The 27,463-nt window shown below is 39.1% G+C and overlaps 1 protein-coding gene across 2 annotated transcripts; it reads right to left on the bottom strand.

The window, feature by feature from the left end:
- Positions 1-462: 462 nt before the first annotated feature.
- On the bottom strand, positions 463-26,844 carry slc7a14a (solute carrier family 7 member 14a). 2 transcript variants are annotated; one of them, XM_085257026.1, is made up of 12 exons: positions 26,726-26,839; positions 21,683-21,833; positions 20,600-20,712; positions 14,384-14,909; positions 13,805-14,041; positions 10,496-10,713; positions 10,207-10,353; positions 8,312-8,520; positions 8,077-8,224; positions 6,657-7,152; positions 6,309-6,545; positions 463-5,184 (listed from the first exon to the last, which is right to left on the bottom strand). In XM_085257026.1, the coding sequence occupies exons 4-12, from the start codon at positions 14,688-14,690 to the stop codon at positions 4,886-4,888; spliced, it is 2,298 nt and encodes a 765-aa protein (XP_085113152.1). In that variant the 5' UTR covers positions 14,691-14,909; positions 20,600-20,712; positions 21,683-21,833; positions 26,726-26,839; the 3' UTR covers positions 463-4,885. The 2 variants fall into 2 exon arrangements, with proteins under 2 accessions (XP_085113152.1, XP_085113151.1); XM_085257025.1 differs by lacking the exons at positions 20,600-20,712; positions 21,683-21,833 and having other exon boundaries at positions 26,726-26,844.
- Positions 26,845-27,463: the final 619 nt, after the last annotated feature.

Raw genomic sequence — 27,463 nt, 5'->3', positions numbered from 1 at the left:
CCAAATACTAGTATTTCAAAACAAATAAAGTCGATCATACTGTGGAAACATGAAATATACACAGTATTGTCTGGGTCCCCCATTGTAGGGGTCCAGCTGTCCTCCTCTGTAGACATGGCAACAGTGAGACATCTTATACTGATGACAAAATGCTAAAACAACAGTTTTATATTTTGAGAAATCAATCCGTATGCCTTTTTAAAATGGTCAATAGAAGTAAATTTGTATCTCATTTCGGTTAAAAATAGAATATAACATAAAATAGCTTGCTTTCTGCATTGCAGCCAAAAACTTTAACTGCATACTTTTGCACAGACATAAGAATTTGTATGTAATAAAAAATAAAAATATATCTATTTTAAATTTTTAGTTTTAGAGGGAAAAGACACGGAAAACATCTGTGTATGCATGTGCATTCACCTAATGTGTGAATAAATGTGCGAATAAACGAGCAAGCCACTGTTTTGTAATTGCAATAACTAACTTTCATTGTTGCATGGAAGCAATATCAACAACTCAGCAAAAACAGTGCACCCAGGAGCAAATTAACCACACATATGGAAGAAACCTTTAAAAAACAAAAATTAAAAACAATTACATTATACAGCTTTGTGCCAAAATATACAGAAGTGAAAAGGAATAAAATCTGCTGTTGCAAGAGAAGCCAATCTCAACAAGTCCAACACACACTGACTGGACGCTTGGCCACAGTGAACACAGAGCACAGGAAGAACATGGCACACCTTCTCCAAGACTAAATAAACAAACAGTAACTGACTTTAAAAGCAACAGAGGCAATCTTTGATTTTGTGTGTAGTTTACCATTTATAGAATCGTATTAAAATAGTTTCTGCGTGTTTTCTCTTATTAGTTATTAGTATTCTTACTCCTAAACCACCTATAGTCGTATTGACGTCTTGAACAACCATTTGAAAAACCTTCAAAGGAAAATATTAACGTTTATAAATGAGCCTTTTCATTCTAGAGAGACTATGGCTGTTAAAAATATATTTTAGCAGTTTCTCCCAGGCCTCCTTGTGATTAAACAAAACCACAGACAGTGAAGACTGATAACTCCACCCAACTCTGCTGTGTACACCTTCCCGAGGAGGATCCGTGAATGGGAAACAGCTGTAGAAAAATACCTTTCTTTTAGTTCACTCCTCCTATAGTGTTGTACTTTTCACCGCATCGTGTCGTTGCAGAACAGATGCATCGGATTCTACACTAATACTTTAAATATTAACGAAATACTAGCAAAAATTCAGAAATTATCCTTTATACCAATGACCAAAGTCACTTTAATAAAAGAAAAATCTGTCTGCTTGTGATAAAGTAGCTTATTAGAAGAGAAGAAAAAAATTTAGCTCTGTTTTTTTCTCAGGTCTTCACTCTGAAGAAACTACAGCCTTCTGTACGTGAAAAGTAAACAAACATTGTGGACTTTGGCTTGCAGAGGTTGTGGTTGAGAAGATGGACAAAGAGGAAGTAGGCATATTGTAAGTGCTTGAGGAAGGATGTGAGAAGAGCAACCCACATCAGTGTGTTTGCTACATGTACTCCTTCTTTTTCAAATGGAGTCCTGGTTCTCATACCTGGGCAAGGAGATATCGTATATAATATTCCTTTAGCTCTTTCATTTAACATAGTATTGAGTTATAAAGTAAAATTCTGGGTTCCCATCAGAATAGAAAATGCAGCAAAGTGCAACAAATGCACAAAATCATCCTGTAGGATAGTGGTTTTATTTAACCTATTAAATTGTTAAACATTAGTCCTTCCAGAGCAGAGAGGCCAGCGTTCCCAGGTATAAGAATTAAGCCTGCATTTGGTTTGGTTTAGTGTTCCATTACAGGTCATTGCGATCAGTCACCGCATGCAAGTACAACATGTATAGTCTGGGCCTCGTGCATGACAGCATGCTACACATTCACCAGACGATCACACTGAGGCGCAGGCGTAGACCACAAACACACATCGCACACACATACAGCACATGCATTCGCACAGTTTTTATACACACACGCAGATCAAATAATATAGAAAGTCGGCTGTACAGTCCAGTGTGAGAGGAATGGCATCGCCTGAATTTACTTTTTTGTTTTGGCTGAGCTATGAATGCAAAGCTGTTGGATTCTTTTGGCTGAGTTAGGAAGTGATCTGAGTGGGTATTTTGGCTCAAAAGTACAAAATGAAAATATGTTTAGATGTGTGCGAGACTTAATGTGCAAATGCTTTTCCAACTGTATCACCTAGAATAATGTTTATATTGGACAATTCTGCAAAACTTTCTATTATTTTTTCCTGTGCCAACCGTAAAAAAACTGCTATAAAATATCAGTTGTTCTAACATCCATGGCTGGAACTTACAGTGTGGTTTAATGTAATATTGTGGTCGTAAAATATGATTCCCCCCCCTCAAGTCAATAACCCAGTCACATTTCCATAAAAGATACTAAAGTCATGACCTTGGCAGACTACATAGGCTTCACACTCAACCGCAACTAAATTCCAACTCCCTAAACTTCCACTTGCCTGCACAGCATACTGCTCCGTGCGCTGGCTGCCTGCAGAATCATTCAATATGAACATAAATCCCTGTGTATATGGAGTTGGTATAATCTCTTCAATGGACATCACCAAAGGGCCTGTTGATATAATAATTATTTTAATTTATTTTTTCATTTTTGGTTTGTTTTATTTTTGTTTTCTTGTTTTTTGGAATGTGTATGGTTGTGAGGGGGGCAGAGGTGGGGTGGGGGTATAGCGTGGCATCCTTAGATTTAGTGCATTAGACAAATAAGGCTTCCCTGGAAGGGACTGATGCAGCAACAGGGGCAAAAGGTACAAGTAGGACAATCAGGGCAGACAGCAGCAGCAGCTATATAGAAGAAGCACCCCCCACCTATAAGGGTGGGGGGTGCTTTGGTTGATGCCAAAATCAGTTATAGTGCCATGAATGGATACATTGCACAATCCCTTCAATGTAAAGCACTTTGTATTCTCTTGTTTAAAAGTGTTTTACTCTTAAACATGCTTTGCAGTACATACTAATTATGAAATCCAACCCCTAACCTTGGCTGTAGCTTACTTGTCCTACATGTTAAACCACACTGGCTCATTATCTGATCCAGCTGATTTTCACAAGCTCTTCTGAGTGCACCAGCAATGTAGGTACAATGTGAAGAGTGGGACTTCAGCACAAGCTACATGCTTTAAAAACAAAGTAGGGCCAAATAGTGAGGTTCACTCATACCAGCTTGAGCCTAAGTGGGAGCAGGACCACAGGGAGTGTAGTAAACGCTCCAGTGACAAACCAGAAAAGCGATAGCGGACACCCTTAAGCGAAACAGGAGCTAATAGATCGACAGGCCATGAACAGATTGCTGTTACAAATCCTGACTGAAAACCAATCCTGGCTCTATCACTTGTGGCTTAAAGTGGATGACATGGCCCGATGGATATCAAGCCGAGGGTGAGGTGGCAGCGAGAGGAAGGTAGAGTTGGTTTGGAAGAAGAAAGGAATTGTGGAACCTTATAAAATGCAAAGAAGAAGAAGAAGAAGAAGGAGGAATTGAAGAAAGAAAAGGAAAGGAGGAAGAGGAAGGATTAGATTTCATTTCATTTGGTAAAAAAGAAAGCAAAAAGAACAGATGATCATAAGTCAAAAAACATTCTGAATGAATTTTAAATAAAATCGTAAACTTATCATGCAAAAAAAATCAGGAGAAAACATGACTTTCTTCAGAGTAACCATAGTGGTTACCAGTTATTATTCAGCTCATTCTCTTTTGCTATCGACTACTCTCTCCTATTTTCCAATATACTGATGAGTTGATTTGTTGCAAGTGAATTCACGCTGAGCTTCATGCTGGGGAAGAGTGGGAAAATATATCTATACATACAGAGTAAAACAATCTGAAGAACACACTTTATACGAACACAAATATAATAACCCATGTAAAGGTGGATTTTGAGTGTACATGCAGTACACCCTCAAATACACACGCAGGCAAAATTAAAGTAGAAAACCGACATAATCAGAAACTCACGTACACATACAGTAGATGAAGGCACTATTGCAAGCAAAGTCCAAGTAATATTTGTGACAGAAAACATCAACACCCTTTCCCACATTCAACTCAGAATCACTTGGGCTAGATGTTCGGGGTCAGGGAAACATTTAAAGCATGAAATAACACTGAGGGTTAACTTTTTTTTTATTATTATTATTTTGAGGGTATGCACAGCACTTTTGCTTTCTGTTGAAAATTCCAAATGAACGGAGAAAACCAGAGCTGTCCACAGGAAGTCATTTGGGCTTGCCGTGCTGTCATCTAACCTTCCTGCCTGTCTGTTAAAACAGGATGGAACATGCTGATTCATCTGCCCTATCTCGTTGCCTTCTCCTCTATTGTATCTCGTAATTCCGAGAAATAAACAGTTAAAAAAATTGCTTAACAGACACTCTCATTTGGTTCAGAGTTCAAAGAGCCACATTGTATTTTATCTCTTGCTACATCTGCACTTTTTCTGTCTGGCCTTTCTTTGTGTGGCATGTGGATTCCAGTAAGTAATAACAAGAAAATGAGTCAAGACACTCACGACCTTGACATCCAAATTTCTGTGGAAGCGGGGGAGCCAGGCACGGTGGAATAAAGTGATAGAAAAGCAGTTCCACTGCCAACAAACAATCTAGCCCAAGAGTTGGACACACAAAAAAACACACATGCTGGCATGAACACGCACACACACACACACACACACACACACACACACACACACACACACACACAGAGTCATTCGTGCACTCACATATTCTTCCCCACCCATCCCCCAGGCAGCAGACAAGGCAGTACATTCAGGGTAACGCAGAGTCAGTCCCTTAGAAATCCATTGGATCCTCCTCCGCGAGGCCATGATTGGCAATGGTTCTGCCTCCACTTTTCGATGGCATCCCATCATTTTCAGGTTTTGCCACAGGGGGCGAGGTTAGCCCTGATGCCCCGTCTGGCGCACCCCAGGCGTCAGTGGTAGGTGGGTAGAAATCATCTTCGAAGCCGCAGAAGCCTTCGTCAACACCTTGATCGTAGCGCTGGTAGGTGGAAGCATGCACCTCATTCTCTCTGGCTGTGATTTCCAGAGTACTATTCCACATGCCATAGCCAAAGTATATGAGCACACCTACAAGAACAGAACATGTTAATATTTTTCACACATACATAATCCAGTGGATCATATTTATTAGACCTTGGGGCATGATTTTAGTTGCTTAAATAAAAATACAGAAAAAAAGGAAAATCTCCATCAACCTAAAAGCTCTGTTGGACTCTCCTTTTCCTTTCAGCCGTATCCTTTTGGGGGTTGCCACAGCAGATCATTTGCCTCCATCTCACCTTGTCCCTAGAATCATTTTCTGTAACAACAAGCATGTCCTCCTTCACTACATCCATGAATCTTGTCTTTGGTCTTTCTCCTTTCCTCTTGCCTGGTAGCTTCATCTTCATAATCCTTTGTCCAGTATACCCACCATGTACTGTGTACATGCCCAAGCTATTTCAGCCTTGCTATTGCGACATGAGCTGTCCCTCTGATGTCCTCATTGTTAATCTTGTCCATCCTGGTCACTCCCAAAGAAAATCTTAGCATCTTCATCCCTGCCACTTTATCTTAGGCTCCTGAAGTTTTGTCAGTGCCACTGTTTACAAACCACATATCAAAGCAGGTCTCACTACCTTCTTGTAAACCTTCCCTTTCACTCTTGCAGCTATAGAGGCAAGTCAAAAATAGGTGCTCAGATAGATACAACTGAGGCAGGAAGGAAAAGGAAAGTTAGATGCCCCAGGTCTTCCACAATAAAACAAACAAGAAGTCACACACAGTCTGTTCTTTATTGGTCACAAAATTTTAATTAAAAAATAGTTATTTTTAATTACTCAGTCGTTACACTAAGTATCAACTGTCATGAGTCATTGCTTACAGTGCAATATTTTGGTTGGCTTTTTGTTTCACTGCTATATTGAGATGGAAGCAGCCAGTTTTCATATAAACCATTGCCAAACATATATACATTACATTCTATAATTATATTGAATTATTTTCATGCATACAACATGGAAATAATTTAGCAACCAACCTGCATAGTGATTAAACACGACAAAACTAAAACAAAAGTCTCATTAAGTTCCTGCTTGTCCTTCTACATGACTGACAGGTGTGGAACTGACTAAATAAAAGCATTATCTTTTCTCTTTCCGAATGTTTTAAAGTTAATTTAAAAGCAAACAAATAAAACATCATTTACTTACCCACGAGGCACCAGATTGAAAATCGTATCCAGGTGATTGCAGACAGTTTGAGCATGAGGTAGATATTAACCAGCATGGCTGAAGCAGGTACGAAGGGCACACAGGGTGCCATGTAGGGAAGTCGCTTAGGATTCTCTGGTTGTTGCAGGATGATGATGACTAGTAGGGCAATGATAATGATGAAGACGATCAATAGCAGCAAGGCCCACCAACGACCCTCCCCAATAGTGCTAGCTCCTGAAAGGAAGAAATAATTCATTCAATTCAGTTCAACGCTTTTATTATTTGTTGACCATTCTGTGCCTGAATCATACAAATGTGAGTGTGAGTTTGTTAACTTGTTCTCACCAAAAATTATGAAGGAGCAGAAAGCAAAAATGAAGATGAAGAGCAGCAGAACACACACAGTGACAGTTTTCCCCGTTGCTGGAGTCGGTCTATCCATTTTTCCCGGTAGGCCCAGTCGGATCCTCAAGGTGTAGTAGCGTGGTCCAATCAGCTTCTTTAACCGCCGGGACAGGCCACCTTCTGATTCTTCTGCTTCAATACCAGTAGTCATATCCACTGTACCATAGTTAGGGTGATTGGCCGTGTATGCATTTTTATCTGGTTTGCCAATCAGCATCTCATTGTCACCCAGTGAAGGCAGGTTTTTGGCTCCGCAGGTGTTAGTGGGCGGACCGCCATACTCATCGGCCTCGCTGGTTGGTGAGCAGGCGTCTTTCTCACACTCAGCCAGAACGCCTTCCTTCCTCTTTTTATTCTGCTCCTCAGAGAGAAAGTTCACGAAACCATGGATGTCTCCCTCAGGTTGGTAGCGTAAGAGAAGCACACAGAGACTCACCTGCAAAACACATGTCATTTATAAACAGGAGCTCCATCACAAAACCATTTTTAGTAGTGACATTCCCATTCCACAGGAATTGTGTGGATGTTTTATTTCAAAACAAACAGCTCAATAATTAGTTTTTACAAAAACTGACTGGTTCATAAATCAGTGACTCATTATTATCTTAGTTAACTGCTTACCATCTAACTAGTGTTGTGCAGCCATGGGTAGAAGGTAATCTTTAGAGCCTGATAAACACATGCCCACATGTCTTGTACATACTGGTGACTCTGTTAAGATTTGTTGTCTATGAACACATACAGCTATCCTGTTATCATAGGAAATCATGCACTAGAGAGATTATTTTTCCTAGCAAGGTATCTGTTATTGTGTGCAGTATTTCATAGCTCCTTTAAAGAGCAGTGCTTTTTTGTCAAATCTGAATGTATAGCTACTTAGGAGAAGAAACACCAATCTTTCTGTTTTCAGGCTATAAATTTCTTAGAGTTGAGATGAAAGCTGAGCAACGCATCTTCACTTAGTTCTTATAAAACAATTGTTGCTGGATTATGGATGCCCCCTGGTTACAAAATACTGTGAATTGATCTCTGTAAGGCAGTGTAATACAGTGAGATTGTGGCTTTGTATTGTTCTGCTTAGCAGTTGTTGCTAGTATGTTTGTTTAGACATCCTTAAATACATCTCAAGGGCTTTATCCAGATATATTAAATGCATTCAGTTCAATTCAGTTCAATTCAATTTTATTTATATAGCACCAAATAGCAACAGTTGCCTCAAGGCACTTTATATTGTAAGGTAAAGACAATCAGATGCCCCTCAATGTGGAAGGAAAAACTTCTTTAAAGAAAATTGATCTAAATAATATTGAGAGTAAGCTTCATGATGTACATGTTTCCATTATTATTATCCAACACTCACCAGGGTATAGGCCAAAAGCGTTCCTATGGACATCATCTCTATGAGGTCTCTAAGGCTGACCAGGAGGGACAGCAAGGAAGCCAGAAAGCCTGAAACCACACAGGCTACAACAGGGGTCTCTGTGTAGGAAGACACATGGGCCAGGAACCTATAAAAAAGAGATGAGATGAGACTCATATGCAAACATCATTAAGAATGACATATAAATAAAAATGCAAGTACAGTGTGAACTAACTTAAAGAGCAGGCCATCTCCTGCCATGGCATAGATGACCCTGGGCATGGGGAACAGCGAACCCAAGAGGGATACAGTCAGTCCAGCTATAGAGCCTACCGCCACTATGTACTTTGCGAACATACAACCATGCATGGCAAACATCTCCATCAGTGGTGCATCCTCATCAATTTCATTGTATGGTACCATCAGTGTCAGAATCACAGAAACCTGGAATAAAAAAAACAAACATAGTGTTGATTATTACTAAGAAATCTTTACTGCAGTTCTCACCATAAAATCAAAATCTCATCATGAATCTATTAAAGTACAGAGAAACTTTAATACCAGTGTTAACAAGCAGAAATATTAGATTTTTGCTGCCAGAATTATAGTGTATTAATGCTGCGGGATGATGCTGCAGAAAAGAGACTAATTCGACTTCTTGTGGAGGCTCTTCTCAGAGTAACTCTGTAGAGCCTATAGTCACATCAACATTTAGACCCTAGATACTAAAAAGAGTTGAGCTACATCCTTAGAGCTTAGTTTTGCTTAGCTAATATGCTCAGCACAGAGCATGCTCCATCACATGCAAAGTGGTCATTACTCGTGCCTCACTCAATATGTGTGTCCCTGTGTCTGATGTGTGATATCATGCAGAGCCATCTGTCACAAATGCTGTGCTGCTAATCAGATAGATTTGCATCAACGGATTACAGAAGGGGAGTAATAACAATAAAAAGCACTAACCCCTTACAGAAAGGAAGTTAACATCCATTATTTACTGTATGAAAAGACTGGCTAACACTGTGTGTGAACCAGTCATAAGGGGGTAAAGTAATCTAAAACAAATCTACAACAACATATTTGCTTAGAGCACAAATCCGATCCCAAAATGTATTTTTCAGTGTCCCCTTCAGCTCACAGTCGGCTAAGTTTAGTTGGCAAATTCATATTACCCATCTCCAGAGCAAAGGACTTCCCAGAAAAAATAATCCGCACAATTCTCTCCCTTGCTGCTCATTGCCCCAACCTAAACTGAAGACCACAGTATTGCAAGGCCGTACAAGGATAGATATGTCATCACTAACAGTGAATGAAAAGCTCAGAAACTGACAAACAAGCATAAGTTTGCCTTGCAAACTCTTTGATTTAAATGTACTGCAAAAATCAATGTCACACACACACACACACACACACACAAAAAGATGTGACAGGTAATGTGTTTAAGCTGATTTCTGAAGATTGAACAGCAGCAACCACGGGATCCTCACAGCAGCAGAAAAGTTATTCCAAGCAGCCTACAGTGAGTGAGATCAAAGAAAGGTGGAGATTAGAGAGAGGCTGGTGCATAGGAGAGCGATGATGTGGAGGAATAGATGTGACTGTGAAAGAGAGAGACAAGGATTTCAAAAAGAAGCACTCGAGTTTTTGAAGTTGATGCAATCTTTGCCACACAAAATGCTGAAAAACGTCTTATATCTGATAGGCTGCTGTTCCACAGCACCCATAGCAACAACCATCCAGCACACATTATGTAATCAGGAAAGCTGTACGGGCTGTAAAGGTGGAGATCATAGATTAGATATACACCCACAAATTTGAAATACAGCATCTTCATATTTATTCATTCCGTGTATTGGAAACTTGTCAACATTTGGGGGAGAGCAGGCAGCTGAAGCTAAAGCTGAATTTCAGCACATGATAAGTGATCAATATTCTTTAGGTTTATAATTAAATTAAGTCATTTTACAAAATATATCAACGGAAACCACCATAACATGAATGACGCTCTACTTTGTTATACACAAAACTATTAGTGTGAATAACAATAGATTTGTCGATTACTTAACAATAGATATATAAAGAATAGAGTGGTCATGTTTGTTTATGCAATATGTTATAAAGCTAACTCACAGAGACATAGGCAGTGAGGCAGGTGATGAGTGAGGCGGTGATAGCATAGGGGATGGAGGTGTTGGGACTCTTGGCCTCTTCTCCTGTTGTAGCAATGATGTCAAATCCAATAAAGGCATAGAAGCAGGTGGCTGCACCCTGCATCACCTGCAACACAGAGGAAACAGAGCTGATGGATGTCCTAAAGAAAACAACCAAACAGCACAGATACCCTGCTGATGGTAGGGGGGTTTCTGTTTGTTTGTTTGTTATTTATTGTGTGTGTTTATATATACATTCGGATGCATACCCCTGACCAGCCGAAAGGCAGAAATCTCCCCTCGTCCCAGTTCTCCCCATTTACAAAGAACAGGCCAGCGATCATCATGAACACCCACACTATAAGGTTGATGACGTTCAATGCGTTGTTGAAACCAACAGAGTTCTTCACTCCCAAAGCCACTATCACTGTCACCAGCAGTGCTATCAGCAGTGCCAGTAGGTCTGGGTAGGACTGTTCTCCTTTACCTGGAGAGGAAACACGCATGCTTGAATACACAGAAAGACATAAAAGTGCTGTCACCCTGTGGTGCTGAAGATGAATATATCCACTTTCCTGTGTGTTTGGCGTAAAACTGTTTGAGTAAGTGCTTTGTTATTTTTTCAAGAAAATACTAAATTGTCAGAACAAGAACAAGTCCTCTCACAGTTAAGCAGGTTTCTCAGAGAAATGTTTTTCGTTTTCTTATTTTGTCTGATTAACGCCAAATTAAAAAGAAAAGTAGAAAATCCTCACATTATTGGTGCTAGTTCCAAAGCGCTGTCAAATCAGTTTAACTAAATATAGTTTTTTATCAGAAGTACACATAAAGTACAATCATTAATGGGATAAATGTCAATGCAAATTTGGTCTTTTAATAATTTCTCTGAATTTTTCTTTTTCCAGGGTCGAATAATTGTACAACATACATCTAAAATCAAGAACCGGGTTCAACATTTTGAATTCATTTTGGATTTTCTGTAATCCACACAGGGTCAAACATACAACTTCAAATGTACCACTCTTCACCTCAACCCGACACTTTTAGTATCAATCGACAAGCCTCTGGCATAATTCTGGCTGGATATTTAACTACTCTTCTTGGCAGAATTGGTTTCCTGGCACCGGCCCGGCTTTTAAGCATAGCACACACATTTTCAGAAGGGCTGAGAGTGGGGCTTTGGGAAGGTCATTCCAGAAGCTTAACATTAGCCTGCTTTATCCATTCCAAAACCAGTTTTGATCTATCTGTTGGAACACCCATTTGTGTCATCTAGCTATTGATCTGAGGTGAAGTTGATGGATTTTGAGGAGAAGCATAAAGAAGCTTCTTCCTTCTGTATCATTCCATCCATTTAGTGCATTGTACCAATACAATAGTGGCAGAGATGCAGAGCATGTTCATAGGTTTGAAAGCCTCATCTTTACTCCTCCAAACATAACTCTTGTCATTGTGGCCAAATAGTTCAATCTTTGTCTCGCCTGACCATCAAACCTTTCTCTATAAGAAATTTAGCTTATCCATGAGGGCAGCTGAAAATTTAAGTTGAGCCTAAAGGTGTCAACTTTGGAAAAGTGTCTTTTCAAGGTCATCACCATTTCAGTCCATGGCGATGTAACTGTTACCCTGGTATTCCAGCAGTTTCCAGTTCATGGCAGGCTTAAGTGGTTAAGGCCTCAGTGGTTCCTGGCTTGCTCCACATGTCTTAACCAATTTTCTCTCATCTGAGGGTGACAGTTTGGACCTTTTTTTCAGACTTTGACAAAGTGGTGGCCCATCTGAATAACTTTACTTATGTACAATTATTTGAAGTGATGATCATGGAATCTGTCACGAAAGATGTTTGACGTACAATTATTCTTACCAAGAGAAAGAACAGTTCAAAGTCTAAAGAGCTAAAAGGAAGGTGACTTGCATTTGTTTTTGTTTTTTAAATGATGTTTCACCTGTCATCTAAGAGATTACTGAGAACCCACATAGACAGAAACTGTTCAAAGTAATCATTAAATGCTCAAACTTTCCACGATATGAAATCATGTCCATGATCACTCTATGTAAACATTTGACCACAACTATTAATCAGAATAAATAATCCCAGACTAATTTGTTGTTTCCAAGAGTTTCAGCCGCTCTCATAGAGTATGTTGGAGTATGTGTAGATAATTATCCAAGGGTATTCCAGTGAATTCATGTGTAATTCACAGGACATTCCCCAATGGTCCAATAAAACACCCAAAGCCATGGTTTAATAAAAAATTGAACTTTCCAACTCTGTTTAATTTCTTGGCAACAGAAAGTTGGAAACACCTTTAGATTTGGCACATCAACTGAACTATTTTTGTAAGATAAGTCGTCATAGTGAAGTACTGCATTCCTAAATTAGATACACCCCACCCAGTTGACCATTACGGCAACAAATTTTTAGATGCACATGTTCCACAAGAACTCAGCCTGTGTGTATTTGGAAATGAATGAGATATATTTTAGTTAGATTTCACATTTTTTCCCCTTGGGTGTGGAGAAACAATCATTTCTCTCCAACAGGAAAAGGAAACATCAGCTTTCCGTGATCATTTGGAACGGCTGGCCGTGACACTTGTCATGTGATCACTACCATCACTTTTTCAAAGGCTAACAGGAAGCAACTGATTAGGCAGTGTCAGCCAGATAGAAACATAGCTGGCACACACATCAGCTGGAGCATTGCACAAGATAAGCAGGCATCCTCCTCATGGTAAGATTATGGAAAACTGTGTTATATAGAATTCAAGTTGATGTGCCTGCTTTTACTTTCCGTGACAGTATGACTTCCAAGATAAGCTGCATAATATTCTTTGGATGTTCCTGGGAAAAATAAATTGGTATGGTTTGAATGGTTTCTGAGATAAGCATTTTTATCTTGGTGTTTTTATTAAAATTTGAAAGATGTGTTGTGATTATCAAGGCAATGGGAGATCCTTTGTATGATAGAAATGGCGCTGCGCTTCTATTCCACACTGATAAAGTAAATCATGACTCTTAGGAGCAAGTCGTGTTAGTGTGCAAATATGGAAGCAGAGCAAAGGCTGGATTTATTAAATGTACTTCTCAAAGTCTAAATGTCAAAGTCTGTTCAAGACCTCAAAGAGGAAGTATTTGTCTTAACTACAACTACAGCAAAAGGAACAGAGCGCTGTCTGACCTTCTGAGGAGAGTGGGGAGGGAGAAAAAAGATAACATCTCTCCAAAAGTCACTTGGGTCAATGCATGTTTTTACCATTAAAGCAAACATGTTTGACAGCTGAACCAAAACAACTAACTGTAGCTGATTGCTGATAAGATGTCGATTCTAAATGAATTACCCTGCTTCTTAATGCCTTTAAAAATGTGCCTTCAAGAAAATTATCTCACAGGTGATTTCTAAGAAGCACTTTGGCTTCAGTTCCCTGAAATATTGTAAATATAACACTGAATAAAGCATTCACAGTAAACCTGCAGTACTTTACACAATACTTGAATGAATTTCAATCCTGAGAAAATTAGAACCAGAGAGAAAATGTATCAAAGCTGTCATAGCACTGCATCTTTGTGCTACTTACCTAAGCCGTTGAGTGTTCCAATGTGTGAAATCATAAAGTTACTGATGGTGTGATTGGCCAGTGAGTCCGCCATGCTGCTGAGAGCTGACGCCCCCGCTGCTGTGCCAATCAGATATTCCAGAATTAAGTTCCAACCGATGAAAAAAGCCACACACTCCCCCACTGTCACATAGCTGTATGTGTAGGCTGAACCTGTGGTCTTAGGCACACGGACACCAAACTCTGCGTAGCATACTCCTGTGGGGGAGACAGGAAGAGGAGTACAATATAGACACACATAAATTCAGACACATATCAGTGATTTGACTGCATTATCACTAGAGTGAAAGGCTGAATTGAAACTATTGATATGAGCATTAAAGTATATTTTACTATCTCTTGAACCTATTATAGCTGTGCCCCTATAATGTCATTGCCCTTGTAATAATTACATAGGTATTAAAAGGCTTTTCAAATATATCTTACCAGTTTAATGGTAATAAGAAGGACAGCAACCTTTATACTGCGGCTATTGTCCCCTTGGTATTTATGTGATTAGAGAAGCCTTGCATAAATGAGCGTGCATAGCTCTAGTCTCACCTGACAGAATGGAGGCAACAGCAGCAATAATAAAGGACACAATGACCCCAGGGCCAGCCATCTCCTTGGCGACCAGTCCAGAGACCACATACATCCCCGTCCCGACGCAGCTGCCCACACCCAGCGACACTAGGTCGACCGTAGACAAAACCCGGGCCAGTCTGGTTCCATGTGAGCTTGTACCCGATATGGCTGAATCTAACATGGACTCCACAGGCTTGGTCCTGAGGACACGGGATGCAAAGGTGTTCCATGTTGACCCCCACTGTATCCTGCGAGGATCCAGCTTCCCTACCAGACCACTCATATTGAAAGCCAATGGGGAGTAGCGGAAGATACTGTTTGACCAGTGTTTTTCCTTAAGTTCTGTGAATGAGTTCTTCAAGAAGATGTGCAGATGTGAGGAATTATTCCTAATCCAAATAAATGAAGAAAATCTGATTTTGTCTTGCAGTCCACGCCTCTGTTTTCAGGCTCAGTAGAATGCCACGTCAGTTTTTCCCCACATAGTGAGAGAGAAAGTAATCTGAAAGACACAAGAGGGATAATTTATTTTTACAGCATTTCACAGCCCATTGCCTACTATTATTCATCTGACACAATGCTTATTTTGGAGTATGCATGCCAAGACATATTAGTTCAAAAGGGGAAATGTATTACAAGTTTGTCCACAAATGAGGTGTACCTGAATGAGGAAACAGCTAATTAGAAATCCTCTCCCCAAAGCCATGTCGCTATAGTAGCAAAGCTCATTAGTGACAGCCCTAATGACATTTTATTTTGTTTGTAAGGGGGAGAGATAGCAATATTAAACCTTGGCAAAACCTCTTCTGTTGTGTTTGCTGATAAATAACTGTAGAATCAGAGGCAATGTACTTCAACTACAACATCTTCGCCATACTTAACGATCACTCCATTAAAATTCAGAATGAAATCTTTAACACGTTTATTTACATTTTACTCTCATGTGAAAATAATACTGGGGTCTTTTTACATAATTATTTTTAATTTATTAGCCTGTGTTTTCACATAAATAAATGCCATATTATATGATGCATTACTTCAAAACAAGCTAAAAAATATTACATGCAAAGCCATGGCAATCATAGGGGCTGAATGTTTTTTTTTCCTTTCAGTATAAGTAGAATTTATCGGAATAATTCAAATGCAACTATGTAAATTCCTAGTGCTGCTGTAATGCAGGTTTTCCTGCCACGTTTAAACAAAGCATTAGCTGAGTCGAGTGAGTAACAGATTAGAGATGCTGTTGAAAAGAGAGCTATTAAAGCCATCAATTGTAGCCGAGTCCACCTCTGTCTCTCTTAACAGCAATGAACTAACACTCACCATTCATCTACTTTAAACAACAAATTCAAGTTACTGAACAAACACACTTACATTCAGCAGACCCACACTGCGCGCCCTCAACTATAACATAAGCCACTCAAATGATGACTGCAATTACTCAGCTATTTAACCAGATAGAGTGGGGCTGCTATTGTCACTGCACTTAGTGGGTGTATTACATGTGCAGCAGTATAGAAAGCTTAAAAGGTGATTCACTTTGAGCATGGTGGTTAGCTCTGGGTGGGGCGGTACCTCTTAAATTCTGACAAAAGGGATTTTCCTTAATGGAGCTGGTATGAAGCCCTGTAGTTATAAATGACGTGCAGAACCCTTCTGAAATTAAAATTCAGAAATTTCCAGTCATAACCATATATAATAATTTACGTTTAAGAGCATCTGATCAGTAGAGTTCTTACTCCTGGGCATGTAGATGAAATTCTGCTTCTATTCTGTATTTGCACACACATTCTAACAAAAGTTTTTATTGCTCTTCAGACATAAAATGATGACATCTTATTCAATTATCGTAGATTACTGCAATAAAAACTCATTTATTCTAGTGCCATTTATGTTTTATATGAAAATGTACTTAAATGAATGACGCAGTCACAAAATGTGACGCACAAGTGAGCTATGTGTTACAATCACTGGACAAACAACCTGATATTTGTGGAAACAAGATTTTATTTCCGTCATCTCATAGAAGCAATCAATAAGAAATAAGAAAATTTAAATTGAGCGTAATACTGCTCAATACTTGTGCGTGTGTGTGTGCGTGTGTGTGTGTGTGTGTGTGTGTGTGTACAGAAGACAGAAGAAGATGAACACATTAGGAGAAAAGAATGAGGATGATGAGCAGACTGAAAAACAGCAAATCTGGTTTCGTTAGTGCACTAAGCTTTGATCACCTGGCTCTGCTTTGTCAATCAATGTGTGTGTATGTGCGGGTTCATGAGTGTGTGTGTGCGCGCGTGTATGGAACATGAGTGTCCAGACAAGCCAGCCAGACCTTAATACCTTAAATTTGAAACAATGATACCCATACATGAATTCAATCACATTCAGCCAGTTTCAAAAATGTCATAAAAGTGGCAGATTAGGAAGACATACGCTCCATTTTGTGTGTACTAGAGTAAGTGCCACACATAAACATACAACCTTTCATCAGTCTATATCTTTACTCAGATCATACAAGTGCTCTGCTTTTCAGAACATCTGCTCACTTAAATATTCTAGGCCAGTTTTCATTGATGATGACCACCACCTGTCCTGCATTGAGTGCGAGCTATTTGAACAGTCGTACTCTAGATCAACAAAACAGAGCCGCACAAAGCCCCGTGGCAGCAGGTGTTCCATCTGCTCTGGAAAAATGACTTCATCTTGCTAATAGTTGTTCCTGGGTTAAAGGTTTATGTGATAAAGTGTCCTGTTGATGTTCTCTGTGTGACCTTTTTATGGTAAAGAAATACACTTTGCTTTCTAGCAGGTGGCATGATGAATGGATCAATGAGAGTCTGTAACCAGGAGGCAAATTTCTGGATCACCCTATATAATGAAAACCAAAACCTCCCTCATTAGTAATGAGTGCATCATCACAGCATCCAAAAGAAAATCTGAGCACCTCTAACAGAGACAGACACTGCTGTTCTTCGGAGTACAGTGCAGAAGCTAAAATGCCAGTGGTGACACTGGCTACTAAATTATTTAATAGAGTGTGGTTGCAGGCAATACATTTTAGATTTTTGCCTATTATTTAAATATCTTTTCATCAGTTGATCTAATTATTTCTGTCACTGAACTGCAGGGGAAGAAATCTTGGAAATTAACACGTACGTATCAAGAAATGTGTAATGTGCACAACACAAAGAGCTAAAAGCATCGCTTTCGTCTCCCAGCATGGGAGGAACTGTTTCACACTCTAATGGATTTTTGAACTAGACACTTCTTTGTTCTTCTTCCATAATTTTACACGCTTAAACAAACACCCATTTGCGCAGATGTATAAAGATCAATAGTTAAATCCCTGTCATCATAATCACCACAGCCACCTCTAGCATCTTAACATTAGTGTGTTTCCTCTCCAGATAAGAGAGCTGTCAGAACATCTATACTTGTGTCTAATCAGCCATGACTAAGCTTGTTTCTGTGTCCGCCCCTGCCTGTGTCTGAATTAACTGGATGAATAACCTGATTGAGCTCTCATTGCCTTTACAGTAAGAGCTGCTGTGGTTTAATAAAGTTGAGAGCACTTCTAATTCACTCAACACTGACATGGAAACCAGTCTGCAATGCATGGCCCTGGCCTCCACAAAAATTAGACCTGGCATGCTGCCCTGGCCCCATTCTCACATCCTGCAGACAGAACAGGAAGCAGTTCTTGGTAGAGCACCTGAGTCAGGGAAATTACAATTTTTGTGTGAGTTTGTTTTCCGTTTTATCACACACTCGATGTCAGTGTCACTGATGATTTGGATGTTTTTTTGAAAGAGAAATTAATGTAAAATACAAGTGAGCAAGTCTGTCACTTTGCAATTGCTTTTGTTTTAGCACAATTAGCAAATAGCAGTATATAAAAATGCTAAATTATATTTCATTTTAGCTTAACAAACGGACACACAAACAACTTATGTAAAAGAGAAAATATTATTATGCATAATTCATGTGTGTATGTGCATATCTCCATATTAGTGCCTCTCAGTATTAAGAGTTATGAGGCTAGCCTCTGTGGAGTGTTACACATCAGTGCTTAGAGCCCCATCGAGTCTTAAACACAATAATGTATTACTATCAATCACTATGACTAATAGCAAATACCCTCTTATTTAATCACAGCTAATTCCATTTAGTCATACATTATTATTAAATATATTCTGGTCTATATAAACCAGCTCTATTTTTCATGAGTTCCTATAGGTCTCGTACCTGGGAGCAAAGCTATTGTGCTAAAAGCACAATGACCCAGTCAGCAGATCAATAAATATCAGCAGTAACTGAAGGTTTTAACGTGGAAGTGGAAGTCCTAAATTCATTTTCCTCTGCATGGCTGATCTTGGTGGCAGTGTGGCTGATTTAGTGTCTTGGCTCCCCGGCCACAGTGTCCCTGTCTGACAAGCCTAATGAATCTGACATAAAAGAGAAATTGCCACCTGCCAGGTTGATTATGTTGTCTGGCTCATCAGTCACACTGTACCTATCCCTGTACGACCAAAGGCTGTTTTTTACTGTATACATGAACTTTGATTTTCTGGAGTTTCATCGAGCAGGAATATGCTAATATCATACATCATTTGTTTTATTTAATGTCAAACAAAACTAAATGACCACCAGTGCAATAGACACAGCATATCAATATGGTCAGTTCATGAGCAAAGACAAAGAAAACTGCACATGCGTTAAAATAACTAGGTAACACTCAATTCATGCTCCTCTGGTTTATATTGTAAAATAAACTGACTAAAGGTTTAAGAAGAGCAGATAAATATGGTTAATTTAAAGAGATTTAAACTTGGTGGTTCAATGTCCAGCAATGTTGCATCACAGAGAGAAGGTCCTGTGTGTGAATCCATCGGTCAACTGGTTGAAATTATATGGTTTTGGGGCCCGGTAGAGATCATGATCCAACGATGTTTGTTGGATTGATATCTACTAATTAAATTTTCAGTTCATAATAATACAATTGCCGACCCACTGTTTATTTCAGGCAGATGAAGACACATGAAAAATGTTTCTTTGCTTAAACACAGGATGAGACTACCTGGGGAAAAGGCGTCATCATTCATCAAGGGGTAAATAACATATTGTAAAGTAATGGTGCACACACAGTGCACAAGAGCCACTTAAGTACATATCTTTATTTGTTCATGCTGTTATGATATGTTTTATAAACTATTTCATATGTAGAAGCACATATAAAATGTATATAGCTCTAAATGTAGAGCTATATACATTCTGATCGCCTATATTTGAAGTGTAGACAACAGGACTATCCTAAGACTATCTATATTTTTGCTGTCTTGTTTACTTGGAAAAAACCACAGTAAACATTTAGCTTGACTTTATGGTAATAACTGATAAACTACATTTAGATCAAAACAATTTTTTTGGTGTTTGTTTTTTAGCATGTTGTATTATGTGTTAATATAAGTACGACTCACGCATCAAGATCTGGTTTAAGATCACTAAGAAAAGAGCCACCTACCATGCTTTTCTCATCTGTTACTACAGAAAAACTCTTATTCACGATTTTCTTATCTTTTGATTCTAATCTTGTGATTTTTAATATGTTAATTCATTCATAAAAATGTTATGATTATGGAGCACAAGACAGAATTAAGACAGACCGTGTGGCCTTGGAACTTGAAATGGGCTCGGCTCACAGTGTAAATAAACAGCATGCTCGTAGAAGATGCTGCTGAACCTTAATTAAGATTCAGGAAAACACAAGAAATCTGTGTCCAAGTGTAGATTGGGCAAAGATTTTCTTAAACAAGCCAAAAAAAAAAAACCACAACTAATGTACTGTATAAACCAATGAGTGGTTAAATGTCTCGAGGTTTCCAGGTTATGTATATAGTATCCACGTTACTGGAATTTCTATTCCTTTAGAGTACTGGAATCAATTTTTTGGCTGTCTCACAGGATTACTCTTTTAATGACTACCTGGACTATAATCGCTGCAAATTTTAACCATTAACCTTAAATCTGTTGAGGCATATTCTAGATTTCTAAGAAACCAGTAAACACAGGGAGGAAATGTTCCATTTCTCAGTCAACTTAAGACATATAATGCCTATCTATCAAAAGTTTACAGTGTGGAATCTCCTGGCACTAGTCCAAAAAGGTACAGACCAATTGCTCTGCATGACTGACCTGTCAGCTGGTCTGCTCCACTCACAGTTTGCAATGCTACATCCTCATCTATCTTCCCCTAATGTAGCACAGTCGGGGCCTGGAGCCTAAAGCAAAATGGATCTGCTTCTACACTGCAAGATAAACAAAAACAGTGCTGTCATTCCCTCTGGCTCTGTGCTTAACCAGCCATATCAATGACATCTCTGTCAATGTGGCCTAAAGCCCTAAAGAAACAACAGGGCCATCTGACATCCCCAGTTGTGACTCCCTTAATGTTAAAACTTCAACTGAAGACCTGGCCCTAAAACTGGCTTGTTGATTCCGTGGCAGACTTTAGGCGTGCCCTGCTGAGTAATTCTTTGACAAATAACTCCAAAACCATGAAACGCTGGTAACACTCTGAACCAATGGGAAAGGAAATATTGCCTGTGGCAGCCAAATGATGCTTTTTCCTCACAGTATTGTCACTATATGTCCAATTTGCTAATCCCTCTCAAATCAAATCAAATCAAATCAAATCACTTTTATTGTCACATCACATGTGCAGGTACATTGGTACAGTACATGTGAGTGAAATTCTTGTGTGCGAGCTTCACAAGCAACAGAGTTGTGCAAAATATAATAATGTAAACAAGCAAAATACAAGAATGGCTACATCTGAAACTAATAAATATATGTACAATATATAATAGTATATGCATTTCTGGATGTGTATACTAAATATTTTTCTACGTGTGTGTGTGTGTGTGTGTGTGTGTGTGTGTGTGTGTGTGTGTGTGTGTGTGAGTGTGTGTGTGTGTGTGTGTGTGTGTGTGTGTGTGTGTGTGTATACACATATTTTACAAATTAAATAGAGTGAACAATAAATAAAATATTACTCCCAACTGTGTCCAGGATTGTCACTCTGTAGTTCCTCAGTCAGAATTCTATATCACTGACAATACATCTATCATAAACCATGCCTTTAACACAACCCTCTCTAATCTCCACATTTCCTTTCTGATATATTCCCGTTTCAGCTCCGACAGTGCAGAGAATTGTTTGTCATCTCATACCGCTCAGCACTAAATGAATGCAGCGCCTGTTGTGTGCACTGCTCACCATGTCGAAACAGTCCTCTGCCAGTTGACAGTCTTTTATATTTCGATTCCACTTTCACCCGTTCGACCACTCCACACTCCCAGGTGTATTTCATCCCCTTCTCTCTCTGGCAGTGTTTCTCTGACTTCTTTCAAAGGAAAGCCTTGGGGTACTTTCCCAAAGAAAGCAAATGGATAAATTGAATTGACCGAATTAGTGGAAAACAACCTTGCATTTTAAAGTTAACACACGAATAAATGCCAGATTCAAAGTTAAACAAGACTGAATGATGTTCTGTGCTTTGTTTTCTTTGACCTTTCTTAATGGTCAGTGGTGACAGTTTTGAACAGACCAATGCAATTTTTGAGGAGTGACTGACTTGATATTGTAAAAAAGCGAGACAAACTGAGTCAAATTAATACATTTATAAGCATTTAACTAATGATCTTTCATTTGTTTTTGGGGTGAACATTTATTTATGAAATACATCATATTGAGGAATACGTTTCTGACAGCATTGTATTAATATCGTTTTATAATATGGAGCTATTTTCAGAGATCTTTTTTACATTCCTGTATTGCGCTACTATTGTCTCTTTGATGTAAAGATGCAAATATTAGGTTAGTTAACTGTTTCTTGTTGCTGTTTTCCAATATACCCTGGGCAACACTGAAATGAAGGGAAAATGAGGGGAAATAGGACTGTTCGGGGTAGAAATAGGACAGAGCCCCAGAGGCATCCAATCATTCCTACACAACCAATTCCACAGATTGAAGCTACTTTGTAAAGTTCCAAAATCATTGACTGCATTTGTCAGTGGAACAGAATGCCTTGGTTCACTATTTTATTGATTTTTTAAATAATGGGAGCCAATTGTTTTTTGAAAGGCAAACCTTGAGTGGAAGAAATGGGTGCTGTGTCTGAAAGTGGCAAATACATCAGTGTGTGAAGACTTTTTTATACAGATTACAAAACTGCATGATCCAGCCATTTATATTCATCAGCTACCTTTTAGCAAAGTGTTTTTCTCCAGCTTAGAAACATATGCTTAAGTGGCAGCTTTTAGCTTTAGTGTGATTCCGTACACCCATTTTTAGGAACGATCTCAAAATTGCAAGTGAAGCCTGTGAAAAGAAAAGTAGAAAAAGCCTATTTTTATGCAAATCTGCTCCTAAATAAGCAGTCACTTTCTCAAATCAGAGATCAGATAACATACTGGCCTTCAAGTCTTTTTTCTGTGTGTGTGTGTGTGTGTGTGTGTGTGTGTGTGTGTGTGTGTGTGTGTGTGTGTGTGTGTGTGTGTTCTGATTATATTAGCCTTTATGCGCAAGCAGACTCACTGACGTCAGTGCTGAGCAGCATCTCATAGAGGAAGGGTGATGGAGGCCATAAAATTAAGAGCTGATGTTTACGTGTCTGATTTTCTCTTGGTTAGTCACAGCTATATTTTACAGTATAGAAATTAGTACATCACCTATTCTAAAGAATCAATCTCAATAAATCAATTAACCTCTTATCCAATTCAGGTGTACCTGTACCTGTCATCTGTCTACTGCTGCAAAGAGAGAAAGACACTCACAGCTGCACCTACAGTCAGTTAAGAATTGACTGACCAACTGACTGTGAGTCATAGTACCTGGATACTCAGGCTAGCAAAGTGAGAGCACAGGGACTCCACATAGGCCGCAGCTAGCTCCTGGATTCAAATCCAGAACTCTATTGTTGTGTGCTTAACAGTGCATCACTGTGCTGCTCATATTCTATTCTAAAGTAGTTATTTGCAATATACCAGAAATATTTTGTGTTGAAGGCAAATAAAGATTTTAAAAATAAATATCAATTCCCTTTTTCGTATGTGTCTTGTATCTATCACACGCACACACACACTCACAACTCTTCTGTCAGCGCCTATTATTGCTAATAAAAATGAATGAGAGGCCAGTAGCATTTCATAACCTCTGCAGTAACATAGTTCCTGCCTGCATCTAAAGCCTTGAATAGGAGCAAGACAGTGTGGTTTTGAAATTGAAAATAAAACATATATTATTTATGTGAATGCAATATTTAGATTCAGGGGTTTCATTGCTGAAGCCTTACTACATCTGACACGACCAGCTAGTCTCTAGTTGCTCACTGGGGCAAGAGTCCGAAAGCTTTCGATTAATATTGCTGCCAAGCTGATATTACTAAGTCTGTTCGTTTATTTTGTTATCCCTTTTTTACTTGCACTTCCACACGTTTCAGCATTTGCTAGTTTTATTTAATCGATACTGAAAAAATGACAATTTGTTAGCCTTTGTCGATGCAGGACAAGAATCTTGGGAGAGAGCAGTGGGGAGACATGCAATAAATAGCCTCGGCGCACATATGAACCCACAAGCCTCTGAAGTGGCCTTAAGACATATGTGTCGCCTGCTCAACCCAGCTACAGCACCCGAAAATGGCAGATGAATCAAATATTGCATCGTCTAGGTTAAGAGCGCATTGTTAGTTTATGTATGCTGTTTAAAATTGTTTTAAAGTTGTTTAAAATTTGTAACACGGAGAAATCGTAACACATGAAAAAACCCATATGAGTTTATGAATGGTACCCTAAAGATGTGGCATCAAAAAAGTGTTTTCATTAGATTAGCATTATTACAAGCAGATACATTAAAGGCTGACAAAATAAATAGATAAGTAAACAATAATATACAAAATATTTTAAACACTTATTAAACGTACTACTTTACTGCATTGAAGGAACCATTTTTCTACCCCTTCTTTGCCACATCTCCAATATTGTTATCTAATAAAAGCTATTATCACATGTGCACTGTAGATATCGACTTCTCTAAACATTATCCAACGTATGCATGAGAATGCATATGTACAGAGCAGTCGTATTAGTAATCAAGCAGTCTTTGACATGTCAGCTCGCTAGTACAAATCTGTTTCAAGTTTATTGTGCCAATATGAGATCGATGAAGACAATAGTCCAGTGAAATCAGAGCCAAGTAATAGCCATCTTATATCCTTCTTCCTGCAAGTGCATCCCAACCCTAAACATTTTATTTCCAGTAGTGAGAACACATCTGAAGCAGACAGCCTCCTGCTGTGTCCTGTGATTCTTCTAACACTGTCTGGAGTTAAATTGTGAAGACAGCTAAAGACAGAAATGCTCAATAAACGTCACCAACAAATGAGTTGTGCCTTATCCTCTTCATTCAGCTGCAATTTCAATACATCTCTTCAGCATGATAATATTCAGCCAGTGCAAAAGAAATATAAAAGGAGGGGGGTGCAGATGCCCCACTCTTGACCTTTGTTACTGCTAAAGTGCCCTTAAGCAAGGAACGACTGCCCCTCAAGCTTATGGTGTGTCTCTACATGTGACTTCATCCTCCAATGTGAGACCTGGATATCCTGGAGGCTGTTTGACAGAGTGTGTGAGGGATATGCAGACAGACATAGTGCAGTTGCTAAATTGGTCTGTTATATAATATTCTGCTTCTACTTCTTATTGTTGTTTTCACCAACTCAATCATCAGCATCACCATGGTTTTCATTTTCCTATCGGATGTCCATTCAATGGTTTGGATGGACTGCTTTTGACTTAAATGCTAGGAGCTTCTGAACGTTTACTGCCTGTCCAGCATAGATTTTTCTGTTTGAAATAATAAAGTATTAATTATTATTAATACTTTATTATTAAGCATTAATATTGATCAGATATTAATATTTATACATTTTTACTGCTTGATTCTATGGTAATCATCCCAAGATTTTTTGCTTATTGATACATCCTGAAATTCAGAGCAGTATCACAAACCCAAAAATCTGTAAAATAATGTGTGTTAAAAAGCAGTAATTTTGCAATGCCCACTGCCCTTTGAATTGCATAATTCCATGTTGGCAAATTAATTGCTTCTGTGTCAGGAGCATGCCATTTCAGAGAAAAACTCAGAGTGCATGCAATCACAACACCCGTTTTAAATGACAGAGTTACAACTGAAATCAACTTCTCTTATTTCTGTGTAGCTGTAGCAGTAAAAGGCACCTGTTGAGCGATGACAGGGCCATCAAGCTTCAGCGTATTAGCAAGCCATCTGCAGACGACTGCTTTCAGCACCATGGACAGCACGACACCACAAGTGTGTTTTTTAAAGAATTAAGAGCAGAAAAATGAGACAAGGCCTTATGGCAAATGAGAGAGAAAGAATGAGAAAGAGAGAGAGAGAGAGAGAGAGAGAGAGAGAGAGAGAGAGAGAGAGAGATCTGGCCATGTCATTAGGGATTAGCCTAGTTGAACTGGTTGAAGCTTTAGTCCTCTTGTCCTCACAGACACACACATGAATCAAGTAACATAGTAGTTTGCTTTACTGGACAGACAGACAGACAGACAGACAGACAGACAGATAGATAGATAGATAGATAGATAGATAGATAGATAGATAGATAGATAGATAGATAGATAGATAGATAGATAGATAGAATGTCCACATGTCCAGCTTTATTTTTCCTACCCTGCCCTGATCATAAAGATCAAGTCTAACTCTAATTATGTAATCTTTTCTTTCTCCGACACACCCACTGAGCCAACAGTCTAGGTAATAACCGCATACATACTAAAAACTGCAAATGTTCTCAATTAAAGAACCCACCCTCTTTCATTTGGGTCCAAGTCGCCACTTTGTCTTGCCCTGTCCTCCTCTCGACCCTCCAAGCATAGCCTCCTGCAGCTCTAGTCCGCTGGGAGAAGCGATACCCGCCCTAAACTCTGCCTCCCCCCTTGTTTCTAACGCTCACCGTTAAGGTGACAGGACGGGACCATTGACCGACCATTCCGTCCACTCCGCGAAATCATAAACACACTCCCTATAGGAAAGACGCACGGTTTCCGCCACGTTATAATGCGCCATCACTCGTGAAAAAACTGCACAAAGGAAGACAACAAAAAAGGGTGGGTGAAGAGGAGGGGTGGATAGGTGATAAACGAAGGAGGAGGGTGGAAGGTGATCAAGTTTAAGATAACACGATGGCAAGGAGAACAAAGGGGAGAAAAGCGAAGGAAAAACACTCACTGTGGCACGGCCGGATTAGAGGATACCCATGTCGGATGCTGCAGTCGGTCACCAGCATCAGCAGCAGCATCTCCGGGCTGCGCGGTGCATCAGCGGCAGACAGAGCGGGAGGGAGGGTGAGGCTGATGATGTAAAAAGCTTTAAATCATTCAGGAGCCCGCTGCACGACATGTGACCGTCGACACTGTGTATTATTCATCCGGTTTATTTCCTGACCGGCCAAGACACCAAGCTGACCGGACATCACCGTTGCAGTCCACTACCCCCCCGTGACTTAAACTGATCCAGCCATGACACAAGGATTATCACTACAGTACGCCCACAATATGCCTCAAATTAATATTCGTATCTTATTCAAAATGAAATAGAGAAGATTCGTTATTACTGATCATTTATGGTGAACATATGTGCTCAAAGAGTAAAAAAGTTTTGTCAAGGCCAGTAACACAAAACAAGGGTATAAAAGGAGCATCCCAGATTAACAACTGAAGAATAGTTTAGGTATAACATTTTTTTAAGTAAATCGCAAAGGATATAGGGTTTTAATCTACTACAGTACATGATATTAAAACTCTTAGTATGAAAGAAAAAACTTCAACTCACTAAGAAAATATTTGCTTTTAAGACTACAGGAATTACCCTTTTTTAGTTCCAAAATTAGTACAGAGAGCTTAAATAGGTTTAATATTTTCATGCCGGTTTTAGTACTTTATAATTTCATTGAGCGGATTATCAGTA

The sequence above is a fragment of the Mchenga conophoros genome, linkage group LG19 (assembly GCF_057382185.1).
Source record: "Mchenga conophoros isolate Kocher_MC1m ecotype Shallow Benthic linkage group LG19, M_conophoros_male_GT1.1, whole genome shotgun sequence".
Lineage (NCBI taxonomy): Eukaryota > Metazoa > Chordata > Actinopteri > Cichliformes > Cichlidae > Mchenga > Mchenga conophoros.
The sequence above is the reverse complement of the archived record's forward strand: the minus strand, read 5'-3'. Positions and strand labels throughout refer to the sequence as shown.

Bases quoted from the DNA above. Each gene is read 5' to 3' on its own strand.
- slc7a14a (XM_085257025.1), bottom strand. From the start codon at position 14,690: ATGAGTGGTCTGGTAGGGAAGCTGGATCCTCGCAGGATACAGTGGGGG. The intron at 7,153-8,076 runs GTGAGTGTTGGA...TGTGTTTTGCAG, and splicing joins CGCTTTTGGCCTATACCCTG to GTGAGTCTCTGTGTGCTTCT. The intron at 6,546-6,656 runs GTGAGAACAAGT...TCTTCCTTTCAG, and splicing joins CTGCTCCTTCATAATTTTTG to GAGCTAGCACTATTGGGGAG.